This window comes from Condylura cristata, unplaced genomic scaffold, assembly GCF_000260355.1.
Source record: "Condylura cristata isolate star-nosed mole 26May11 unplaced genomic scaffold, ConCri1.0 scaffold00005, whole genome shotgun sequence".
Classification (NCBI taxonomy): Eukaryota; Metazoa; Chordata; class Mammalia; order Eulipotyphla; family Talpidae; genus Condylura; species Condylura cristata.
The window spans coordinates 68,072,772-68,084,166 of NW_004567106.1; the positions used below are offsets into that span (position 1 = coordinate 68,072,772).

Here is an 11,395-nt window from a genome sequence, read left to right on the forward strand (position 1 = left end):
AACACCCTGTGAGCCTTCATGGAATCCTGGGCACTGCACCGCGCACCACATTCTCCACAGATATTTTCACTGGTGATTTTAAATCAGTTTCGTCTGGGATGTAAAATTAATTGTACTTTGTGTGACTTTTTTTTTTAACAAAAAGATTTATTTATTTATGCATGCAAGAACTGAGGTACAGGCCACAGGTGCAAGAGGTGACTCTCCAGAGACAGAGTGGGGAGCAGAACAGGCAGATGTACTGAAGTACACTGCTGAAGGGAGCAGTGGGCAAGACAGGAGAGGTCTGCTGCGTCTTGTGTTTTGAGACCCCCTGGCTGGGCTCGAACTGGTGCTGCAGTGGCTTCATAGTGCTGCACTTTATCCCCTTGTGCCACCAGGGAGGGCCCTGTTTGTATTCTAACTCTTTAAAATTTCCTAAGCCTATAATCTCATTTCAATGTTAACAATCTTGGGAGGAGGAGACAGCTGGGACTGGTGCTATTTTTTCTGATATGTAAGTGGCAGAAATGAGATAGATTTGAGTGGTTTTCTCAGAAGTGCACATGGTTGCAAGTCAGATCTGCAGCTTATTACTGGATCCCCACAACTTTTCAACCACATCCTCCCTGTATCAGCTAATCAGCCAGCCTTCGTGGATCTTAGAAAAATACATGTCCCTTGGACAAATTCCCTCGTGCGTGAAATGAAAAACAGCATGAAACATACTTCCCTGAACTTTCCACCAAGCTGGAGTCACAGCGGGTGCAGGACTGATTTATGAAAGATGCTTAAATTTTGAAGACGGGATGGAGTTGTGGAAGGTTTTCTGTGGTAGGGGTGGGATGAGTTAAAATTGGTGAGAGGTTGAGTAAGAGATATACCTTTACTCTAAGGTCATGCCTTGATCTTTGGGAAAGATTATGGGCCAGGGAGGAAGCTTGAAAATGGTTTGGGAGCCCAACCACAAAGGCAGAAAAGCAGAGGCACAATATAGGAGAAGATCTCTAAACATCACAGGTTTTCTATGGGTTTCCAATTGGCATCTCTAGCCCAGATATACAGCTTCCTCCTGGAAAACATTGTTTTGGCGGTCCTCTAAGTCCTGAATATTTAGCATGTCGAAATTCAACTCCTTGGGCCTCCCGGGTGGCACAAGGGGTTAAGTCTCAGCACCATGAAGCTATCTGCAGCCACTGTGGCCTGAGTTCAATACCTGTCCAGGGAGCTGACCCACAGGGTGCAGCAGACCTCTCCTGTCTCCCTGCTGCTCCCCTCAGCAGTGGATTTCAGTGGATCTGCCTGTTCTGCTCCCCACTCTCTCTCTGGAGAGTCCGCTCACCCCCTGTACCACTGGCCAGTTCTTTATGCATAAATAAATAAAATAACTCTTTAAAAAATTAAACTCATTCCTATCACTCTATCTCCACCTTTCTGCCCTTTTTTCTTATCTTAGGAGGCAATTGTATGTTCCATTTGTTTGATCTCTTTTTTCTCACCACTGAATTCCAAAGTCTGTTCTACTTCAGAAGCCTCTTAAAGTCACCAGTATCTTTCTATTCTCACCACTGCCCTCCTAACTCAGGCTGTAGTCTGTCTCTCGTGACCTATGCCTGTCCCTCCTCACCCTTGTTCAACCTGACATTCTCCCCTTTTCCCAGAACTCTCTTTTAATCTCTGGACTGCAGAAATACACTGCCGAGGGAGCAGTGGATGGGACAGAAGAAGTTAGCTGCGCTATTGTCGTCTTAAAACTCTTCAGTACTTCCCTGCTCCCATAAATTTAACTCTAACACTTTATGTTTCTTGAGTTTCACCAGTTCTTTGTATATTTTTGTGATCAGTCCTTTATTATTAGTTTTGCATGCAAAATTTTTCTCCCAATTAGTGGGGTGTCTTTTTGTTTTGTGTAGTGGGGAGTCTTTTTGTTTCGTGTAGTATTTCTTTTGCTGTACTGAAGCTCTTTAATTTGCTATATAGTAATTGTAAATAAAGTAAAAGCAAGCATCAACTAATAACTATAAACCAGAGATGATGTTCTACAGGAGAGGAGAGAGGAACAGGATCAAAACTGGGGTGGGAAGAGCACACGGGACTGTGGTGATGGCACACAGGTGAAGTGGTGGTGGGAAGCCACGTGGTTTGCAACCTAGATGAAAAAATGTACAGAATGCAGAATGATGTAAAAAATTATATAAAATAATATTGGAAAAATGTTAACTCTAACACAGTTTATGGACTCCCCTCAATCTTCCTCATGCTCCCTCTTTGCTACTCGCTCCTGCCGCCCCTCCAAACACTTTTGTCAGGCCCACCAAGGTACTTCCAAGTGTGAATTTTCTTGTTCCCACATGCATGCATGTTTGTATTATATTAGCCTTTGTTCGATCTGCCAATCCCATTTATTCTTCCCCCTCCCTTTTTTTCTTGAAGAATACTGATCTGATAGGAATTGTGTTCTTAAAACTTCTCTTTGAAAAAATAGCATTAGAATCTTATAGGCGGGTGTGTGTGAGATACTCACCATTTCTTTTCATTTTTAATTTTTTAAATTAAATTATTAGTGGCCAGGTTTTATGCCCATGTGGAGACACACCTGTCTCCAGTCTCATGCCACAGAATCTCAGTTTTCTAGGGACTCAAAATCTATTATTGTTTCATTCTGCCGTGTATCGGATTTTTTATGGAAGAAATGTTTGTATTCTTTTTTTGCCACCAAAAATAAATTGGAGCGGGGGAAGAGAGAGAAGAAGTGTGTGTGTACAAGCTGTGTCTGAAAGGACAACAGAGTAAGAACAGGTTGAAAGAGCTGCAAGTGTCACTGGTTGTGATGTTGGCTGGGAAGTCTTAGTAGTGCTGAGGTTGGAGATGTTGGGATGGTGAGAAGGGTGGTGGGTGGGCCGAGTGTGACAATCATGGGGGGCGGCATCACACACGGGGGTGGGGACACAGCTCCCTGTCATCAGGCTGCCCAGAAAGGAGAAGGGTTATTAAGGCATGAGGGGGAGAGGGTCTAGTCATAGATTGTGGGGAAGGAACTAGAGAGAAGAGCAGACAGGCTAGGGAAGGGGTCACAGAGATCCACATTGGAATTTTACCCCCCAAACGATGTGGATTAAACCCAGGTGCCTAGAACTCATGTTCCTTTAGGTTAGACTGAGATTTCTTTGCCTAACAGATCAAGCAGGTGTGATGATGAATCCTTTTATGCACGAAGATCACGACTGGGAGGACATTTCTATATAGACAATTTTGTAGAATACTCATCCTCTGTTCTCCTACCTGCTACCCCTCCCACTCTGCAGAATCCCCTAACAGGAGAAAGTTCTATCCTTGCTTTGTGTCTGCCAATTTCCACTGGAGCTTATCCTTAGGGCAGGATTCAGGCATCAAGATGAAGTGTATTCTGTCAATCTTGCTGATGGTGACTGGTGAGTGAGAGAAGTTGTCAGGTTCATGAGGACCTTATTGGGGGTGGGTGAGTTTGAGACTGTGTAGCTGTACAGAGGGAGAGGGAGAACTGATAGACCAGGAACTTGAAGGTTTGGGTAACAAACTAGCCATTTTCTATAAAGCCTTAATCATATGTAGGCTCCAACTCAAACTTTTTATTACAGGCTCCCACCTCCATTGAATGTCTGATAGAAATTCTTGGATTGAAACCCTGAGGTATACGAGGATGGAGGATCACCCCAAAAGGGGTGGATATAAAAAGACACAGAAACAAAACCCAGCAGGTCTTCTGCTGAAACTTGGGCTTTAAAACATAGTATGTAATGATAATAATAATTACCACCTTAAAAGCACATAGTTACATAAGGATACTTTTCTGTTTTCTGCATATTAACTCATTTAATTTTTGAAAAAGATTCATTTGTGCACACAAGAACTGGTGTGTAGGCCAGTGGTGTGGGGGTGTGTGGAGTTATCAGAAACAGAGTGGGGGGCGGAACAGGCAGGTTGACTGACGTACACTGCTGAGGAGAGCAGGGGGTGAGACAGGGGAGGTCTGCTGCACCCCGTGGGTCAGCTCCCTGGCCGGGGATTGAACGCGTGCTGCAGCAGCAGCTTCATAATGTTGCGATAATGTTGTCTTTCATCCCTTGCATCACCAAAGAAGCCCCTCAGTTAATTTGTATAACAACTGTAAGATAAGCATTATTAGTCTCATTTCATTGAAGAGGCAGCTGAGCTTACTTATAAACTAAGTAACCTCCACATGAAATTCATATGGCGTTGCAGTTAGACAGTATGCTCTCCTACTTCATGGTTATGATGCCTGGAATAAATACCCTCACCTCTCTGAACCCACCTGTTAATGTAACATGAAAAAGGCAGTGTCTGTTTTTTTTTTTTTTAAGGACACGCAGTTATTAACCTATAAAATAATGTAAAATTTACCCATCTTATAGTTTTTTTTCCATGGAAATCAAAACTTTAAAATTGCTTGGAGTACTTCATTCAGCGTGTGTACAGGATGGTACTCTTATCTTAGAGCAGAAGCTAAGTGTTTAATAACTGACAAATATTGATATTATCTGACACTGGAGTTGTGAGATTTTGCCTGGGCTATATCTCTTGATTCTTTTCTATTTCAGGTGTTATTTCATTTGACAGAGAAGACACGAAAAGTTTAGATCATCTTCTCTTACTACACCTGCGCTCCAGTTACCAGTCATGTGTGGGGACTCCGATTGCCCCACAGTGGGTGGTGACATCGGCACACTGCTTCTTACCGTAAGTGCGGGCGTAAGTTCACCTTGGGCTAGGTGCCAAGACTGGGCCTCAGTTTACCCCTGTGAGAATTCTAAAATATCTGCGCTGGTTGGGAACCCTAGAGTTTTGATATTGAAAGAGAGCTCAGCTACTCAGTTCAGATTTGGCTAAGGAATCTCCCATGTCCTTTAACATATCCGGAAAGGAAAAGTAGTATGGTGTAACAATACAGATGCAATAACATGTATGCAATAGCAACGCACATATGTGAAAAAATCCCTGAAATTCATTCTTCACGTTTTCAGGGATTTTTTTTTTTTAAAGATTTATTTATTTATTTATTCATACAGAACTGGGGTACAGGCCAGAGATGTGGAGGGTGAGAGGATTCATCACAGACAGAGTGGGGAACAGAACAGGCAGATCGACGAAGTACACTGCTGAGGGGAGCAGCGGGCGGGTCAGGAGAGGTCTGCCGCGCCATGTGGTCACCTCCTGGGCAGGCGGGAATCGAACTCATGCGGAAGTGGCTTTAGCTTCTCAGTGCTGCGCTTTAACCCGCTGCGCCACCAGGGAGGGCCCGTTTTCAGGGATTTTTAAAAACACATTCTTCACTTGCTTTGGGCATTTGAGTGTTTTTTTGGATTTCTGGTAGTTTGAAAATTGTAACTATATTTGTACCATGTACCTTAAACACGCAATTCTTATGTGTCTGTCTTGGGGTAGATACATAATGACACATATCTGCAAGTATGGCTCTTGGCATATACCTTTAGTGTATGACAGCAGAACTGGAATTTCTAGGTCATAAAAAATGTAGATGTTGAATTTTACAAATACTTTAGCATTTATAAGAGATCTTCAAACACTGGGTATCGTTCAATTTATTTATTTATTTTTTTTTGAATGTGTCGAGTATCTTATTATACTCTCGATTTTATTACCCTTAGGAATGATGACTAGTATCCTCCCTTTCCCTCATCATCTTCCAATCACATTTCTTTTGTTCAGTACTCTCTGTGGCAATTCATTTTATGCAATGACTTTTAAAATTGCTTTGTAGGACTTTTGTAAGTGTTCTAGATATTACTCTTCTGTCATTTACATATGTTGAAAATATCTTCTTCCACTTTCTATATTGTGGTCTTCTCTATGGTATGTTTTGATTAGTAAGTGCCCTTAACGTCAATATAATTCAATTTATTATTTGTGGTTTTGTGCCTACTTGAAAATATCCTATGACCCCCAACATCTGAAAGCCCTTTTAAATTTGCTAGTACAGATTTTAAATTGATTTTTGTGAATGAAGGAGGTAGGGATCCAATTTTGTTTTTAAATCCAGTAAAAGTTTATTTAATGGCTCCTTCTGTCCCAGTGTGAATTTCCTGCAGTACCATCTCTGTAACCAATTGGAGTACTATTTGTGAATGGGTCGGTTTCTGAGCTTTCTATGCTATTCCACTGGATTATTTATTATAAATATAATAATTTCTTAATAATTATGACTATGATAATTTGTGACATCTGAAAGTGTAGACCAGCCACCTTATTCTTCATCAGGAATAGTTAGTTACATATTTATATTAAAATTAAAGTCACCTTTATATTGGTTGGGAACAGTTGATATTATTCTGATATTGATTAATTTCTAACCATGTATCTGGAACATCGCTATTTATTTAGGTTTCCTTTGATGTATTTCAAGAATCTTATGCTAAGTAAGACTGTCTTAATACATGTCTTATTCAATTTATTTCTAAAGTACTTCAGATTTTTCCGTATTTTAATCCATGTACTCCAATCAGTTCTATTTTCTCTTTATTGGTGATGATGGAAATGCAGTTGGCTTGTATAAATGGATCCAATAGTTTGTTGTTTTGCTATAATCTCTTACTATTTCTAATAATTTGTTCCTGTGGATTTTCTGTCCAGCAGCTTTGACATGAACCATTTTACATGGTTGCTTAGATTCTAAATACACTTTAAAATTTCCATGGCACTAAATTTTTCATAAGGTTAGATTGTATTTTGTGAATTTTTGTGAATTTGGGAGTGTAACTATCCAAATTAGAAAGAAATCTTTTGAGTCCTAATTTAATTGTTTTATGGCCTGAGAATATGAACCATGATGTTAGTGATTCTTTTAAAATAGACAAACCTTGTTTTTTGGAGAAGTATTGGGTAAATTTTTAAAAATGTTTCTTGTGTACTGGAAGGAGTGTATATTTTAGAAAGGAAGGTTCTATATATGCTGGATGTATCAAACTTTTTGATTGTGTAGTAGCAATCTCTTATATCTATGTTTTTATTAATTTCTTTTGCTCGATACCAGTAATTGAGAAAACTGTGCTGCAAAACTCCTCTGTATAAGTAGATTGATAAAAATAGCCATTTAAGTTTATCAATTTTTTGTGTTTTAAAAATGTATTTTTAGGTCATTTTATGAGACTTTCTAAGTTTAAGTAATTTAAAATAGGAACCTTGTATATTTCTGGTAAATCAAACAGATTGTTATATGTCATTATTTCTCTCTTGTAGATAATATTTTTTATTTTAAAGCCTAATTGCCAGCTGTTAATATACTAATTCTGGTTTTATTTTGGCTGGTAATGTACTGGTACATTGTTTTATATCTTTTCACTTCCACTTCTCTGTATCCTTCGGATTTAAGCACACTTCTTAACTTATGTATGGAAGGATTGAAACATATATAACATCACAAGTTTTATCTTTTAACTGGTGAGTATAGACTATTTGTATTTATTTTGATTATTGGTATATTTAGACTTGTTTCTACCTAATTTGAATTTCTTCTACTCATATCAAAATATTTTTTGTCCTTTCATTAGACTAATGTTTAAAGAACTTATATTTAATTTCTTCTTTTTTTGCTGTGGAATATGCGTATTGTATTTTCTTAGCTACTTAATGTTGTATTTAATGTAACAAAGTCTACAGTTAAATAATATCCTCAAGCCCTTCTGTGCCCCTTCTCTGTTATATTCCATCCACAGCCCTTAGAGGCAAGTGCTGTCTTGTTTCCTCATCAGAGTTTAATTCTGCATGACATAGAGTTGTTTGAAGTAAAAATCCATCACCATAACTAGAGTCATCTTTGTGTCATAACATGGACACTCCTTAATTTAATTGTCTTCATTTTTCTTTTTATTTACAAATACATTTTATTATAAGCTAAGAAGTTCCTTAAGAGAAGGAAAAAAGGAGAAGCAGAGGAAGAAAATATAAAAGGGTGAATGCTTTTGGGTAATTATTACATTAATACCGTAAACGTGAATTACGTTCTGCAACCAAGAAAGTGGCCTTAGAAATGGAAAAACGTCAACTAGATGACCACAGACACATTAGAAAGCTACTATTGCTAGTCTGAACAATAAGCTGGGCTGAACAGTTCCATCAAGTTGTAAAAATACTCAGTATTTTTACAGTACTCAGTGATCTGTAGGGTATGAAAATGGAAGAAGGGAGTCGTTAAGTGATCTCTCATTTGGATAACAAGCAAGCTTCTCCCCTTTCTGTTCTAATGTATCTTTCCAAGAAACCAGCTTGGTCTTGTCACAAGAGCACATGTAAATTCATTTTTTTTTCCATAATAGTGATTTTATTAATGGTATTTGCCTATCACTTTTTTTCAAAATGGATGCTGCAATTTCCTATTGTTCTTGGAGAATTATGCCAACTAGAGAGCTGGCATGCAGATTTCATGATGAGGAAGCCCAGATTTGGTGTGGAGGGCCAAGCAGACTCAATTGACCCAGCAACACTGCAGTGGTCCTTAAGGACATATTGTCCACAGCCACTACTGCTGACCAGGGGTCTGGCAGAATCCTGGCTCTAGGTGGATGGAACTAAGCACAGCAGGTTCCAGGAACACCAAGCAAGACTAATGGAAGTCCTCCCATGATGTCTTGGAAAAGTGACCCAAAGCAAAGCTTGAATAAAGAATTCCGATCTGGTTGGCTCAACCAGACTTAGCAGGCTTTTTCTTTCTATTCCTTTTGACTTTATTACCAAATCCCAGCAGAGTGACAGGACAGACCAAAAGATAAATGACTGTTGTTTAGGAGACAAAATAAACATAACATTTGGGGGTCAACAAAAAAATTGGCGCTTGGTATCAGCGTGTACTTACATCGCTGTTGTGGTTGAAGACACGCCACAGGGGTCTCTGAGGCCTCAGGGGACAGAACAGGGATGTCTTATTCTGAATTTAGGGTCTTGAACATGTTAGTGAGTGGGTATCAACTGGATCTTGGTGGAACATTAGGACTTTTGACTCTGACTTTGCTAAAGGACCACCAGAAAACTCTGTTAATGCAGCAAAGCATGATAGAGATGAATAGAGCATAGTATATTCACATGATTTTCCTCAGGTGTAAAATATTTCAATCCTGTAAGCTGCTACTCATTTCCTTTGACGATCTCACAGTTCCTGTCCTCCCAGCTCCCCAAAAGAGCCTCCCTAAGAGCCCCTAATAGTCGCATGGAAGCCTTCACTATCCATCTGCATGCTGCTTCCAGCTGTTTCTAGTCATGAGTTGGTGCTTCTTCCCAGAACTGAGTGGATCTCAAGTTGTTGCAGAGTAACTGCAGAAGGCGCCATTCACATTATGCCTGTGTGAACAGCCACTGGTGAATTGTGTCATGTACAACCTATCTGGACACATGTGGTAGCTGTGGCTCCTTTTTTTCTTCTCCATTTTTCAGAGACCTCCAGATCATCTTTCATGGTGGTTCCCAAAATATCCAAGATGCTATTGGGGAAATTATACCTTATGAGAAGATCATCATTCACCCAAACTTCACTGTCACTTCTCCTAAAAATGACCTGATGCTGATAAAGTTATCTGTACCTTTCACCTACTTCTTCAAAAGAGCTTTTCAATGGCCCTCTCTGATGACAACGAAAGCCAAAGATTGCTTAGTCTACACCTGGCTAAACAATAGAGAATTTGGTGAGTGACTGTCAAAAGAAGAATTAGTTGTGTTCTTAGATATAGTCACATCTTTAGGATCTCTGAAGGGGAAAAAATCGGAACTCAGAGGCCCAGTTGCAAAGTTCCAAGCACAGGTGGAAAGCTAGAAGTGGAACATAAGTATTGACTCTCTAGAGCAGAAGGATGCTGGGAGTAAAGTCCTGACTGAGCTACTGCATGTGTACATTACCTTGATATGTAACACAGGGGCTGGTGTACAGGGATCTATGTTTGAGTATTGCTTTGGCCATTCATTATAGGCTTATCGGCAAATAGTTTAACTTCCTCGAATCTTAATCTGTAAATTGGTGAAAATAATAATTTCCCTTTATCTTATTGGAGTGATAGTGATGTCAATTACACCAATGACAATAGCTGCCATTTATTGGATAGTAACTATGTACCAGGCACTAAACATCCTATGTTAATCATACAGTTATCATCCTACATCATTAAGATAAGTTATTTTAGGATTTATATCTTATAAATGAGGAAACCAAGACTCTGGGAGATTAGTTGTTAAAGCTCACCAACTTGGTGATGGCAGAGCTTGGAATCAGACCTTATTTACATGTGGCATCTTCTTACAACCATCCCCTGACATTGGTCACCTTACAGGGGCTTAATCCATGGTACATTCCATCAGTTCTTCCTCTGTCATTCTTTCTGAGATGCCCTGGAAATAAGAAGGCAGGAGGCCTGATGAAAATGCAGAGGTGAATGAAGTCTCCCTTATTTCTTACATTAGGAAACTCAGATGGTAACCTGCAGAGCATTAAGATTAAATTGAATCATAACTTCAACTGTAAAAAAATACTGGATAAAAAATACCTCGAGGACATGTTCTGTATAGGATATCTACTAGGAAACAAAGAGGAATGCCAGGTAACCTTTCAAATTTCACTTGCCCATGAACTCAATCTCTGTTCTTTCTCTTTGTGTTTTGTTAATGCTCATCCTTCTATGAGGTCTGAATTTTGTAGGCAGGCTAAGAACTCAGAGAGTATGGGGCTGGAGAATAATGATGTCTTCTTCCATCATGTATTGAAGGTGGGAGGAATAGATTATGGAGGAGTGGAAAGCTGTCTTCCATCTACAGACTTGAAATTTATGTCCAGAGATTACTAGCTGGTTGGGGTAGTTAGTGCAGAAGACAGCAGCTTTCACATTATCTTCCTTCTGTCCTGGGTCCCTGACAGGACAGATAGAGTGCCTTTCACTTTTGCACAGGAGTTGAGGGTCCCTGGGAATGTTCTGACCTCCTCTACTTTGTCTGGCAGGTGATTACGGCTGCACCCGCTATATGTGGCAATGAGTTACAAGGAATTTTGTCTTGGGAAACCGGATGTATTATGACAGGCTACATTGTTCTCTTCACTGACCTTCACAGCTATGTTCCGTGGATTGAGAACATTATTTCTACAAAATAATTTGTAGATCTGACCCTTACCTCCAGGGCAACTACATTTTATATTTCTGTCCCATCTTTCCCAGGATCTGGGCCTGACTGGAGTTTCAAAAGAGATCACTGATGACTCCTGGGTGTGGGTGTGACTGGTTTCTTTAACTGCTTCTTTTGCTTATTTCAGTATCTCACTAAGTATTATAAAACAAGAATGCTAATCTCAAGAAGTAGAGTTCACCCAGGAAGGGTTTTGGATTCTGTGAACCCAGATATTTCTGTTAAAACTTTCTGCTTCATCCTA

General features: G+C 39.7%; 1 protein-coding gene across 1 annotated transcript; it reads left to right on the forward strand.

The window, feature by feature from the left end:
• The first annotated feature begins 788 nt into the window (after positions 1-788).
• On the forward strand, positions 789-11,119 carry LOC105853223 (probable inactive serine protease 58). The gene is made up of 6 exons (XM_012720784.1): positions 789-813; positions 3,354-3,410; positions 4,578-4,716; positions 9,421-9,668; positions 10,438-10,574; positions 10,970-11,119. Exons 1-6 carry the CDS (start codon positions 789-791, stop codon positions 11,117-11,119), a joined length of 756 nt encoding a protein of 251 aa, XP_012576238.1.
• Positions 11,120-11,395: the final 276 nt, after the last annotated feature.

What these genes read in the sequence shown, in the direction of transcription:
- LOC105853223 (XM_012720784.1), top strand. Translation starts at nt 789, where the DNA reads ATGGAGTTGTGGAAGGTTTTCTGTG. An exon ending in AATCTTGCTGATGGTGACTG is followed by an intron (nt 3,411 to 4,577) that starts GTGAGTGAGAGA and finishes TTTCTATTTCAG; the next exon opens with GTGTTATTTCATTTGACAGA. An exon ending in TCGGCACACTGCTTCTTACC is followed by an intron (nt 4,717 to 9,420) that starts GTAAGTGCGGGC and finishes TCCATTTTTCAG; the next exon opens with AGACCTCCAGATCATCTTTC.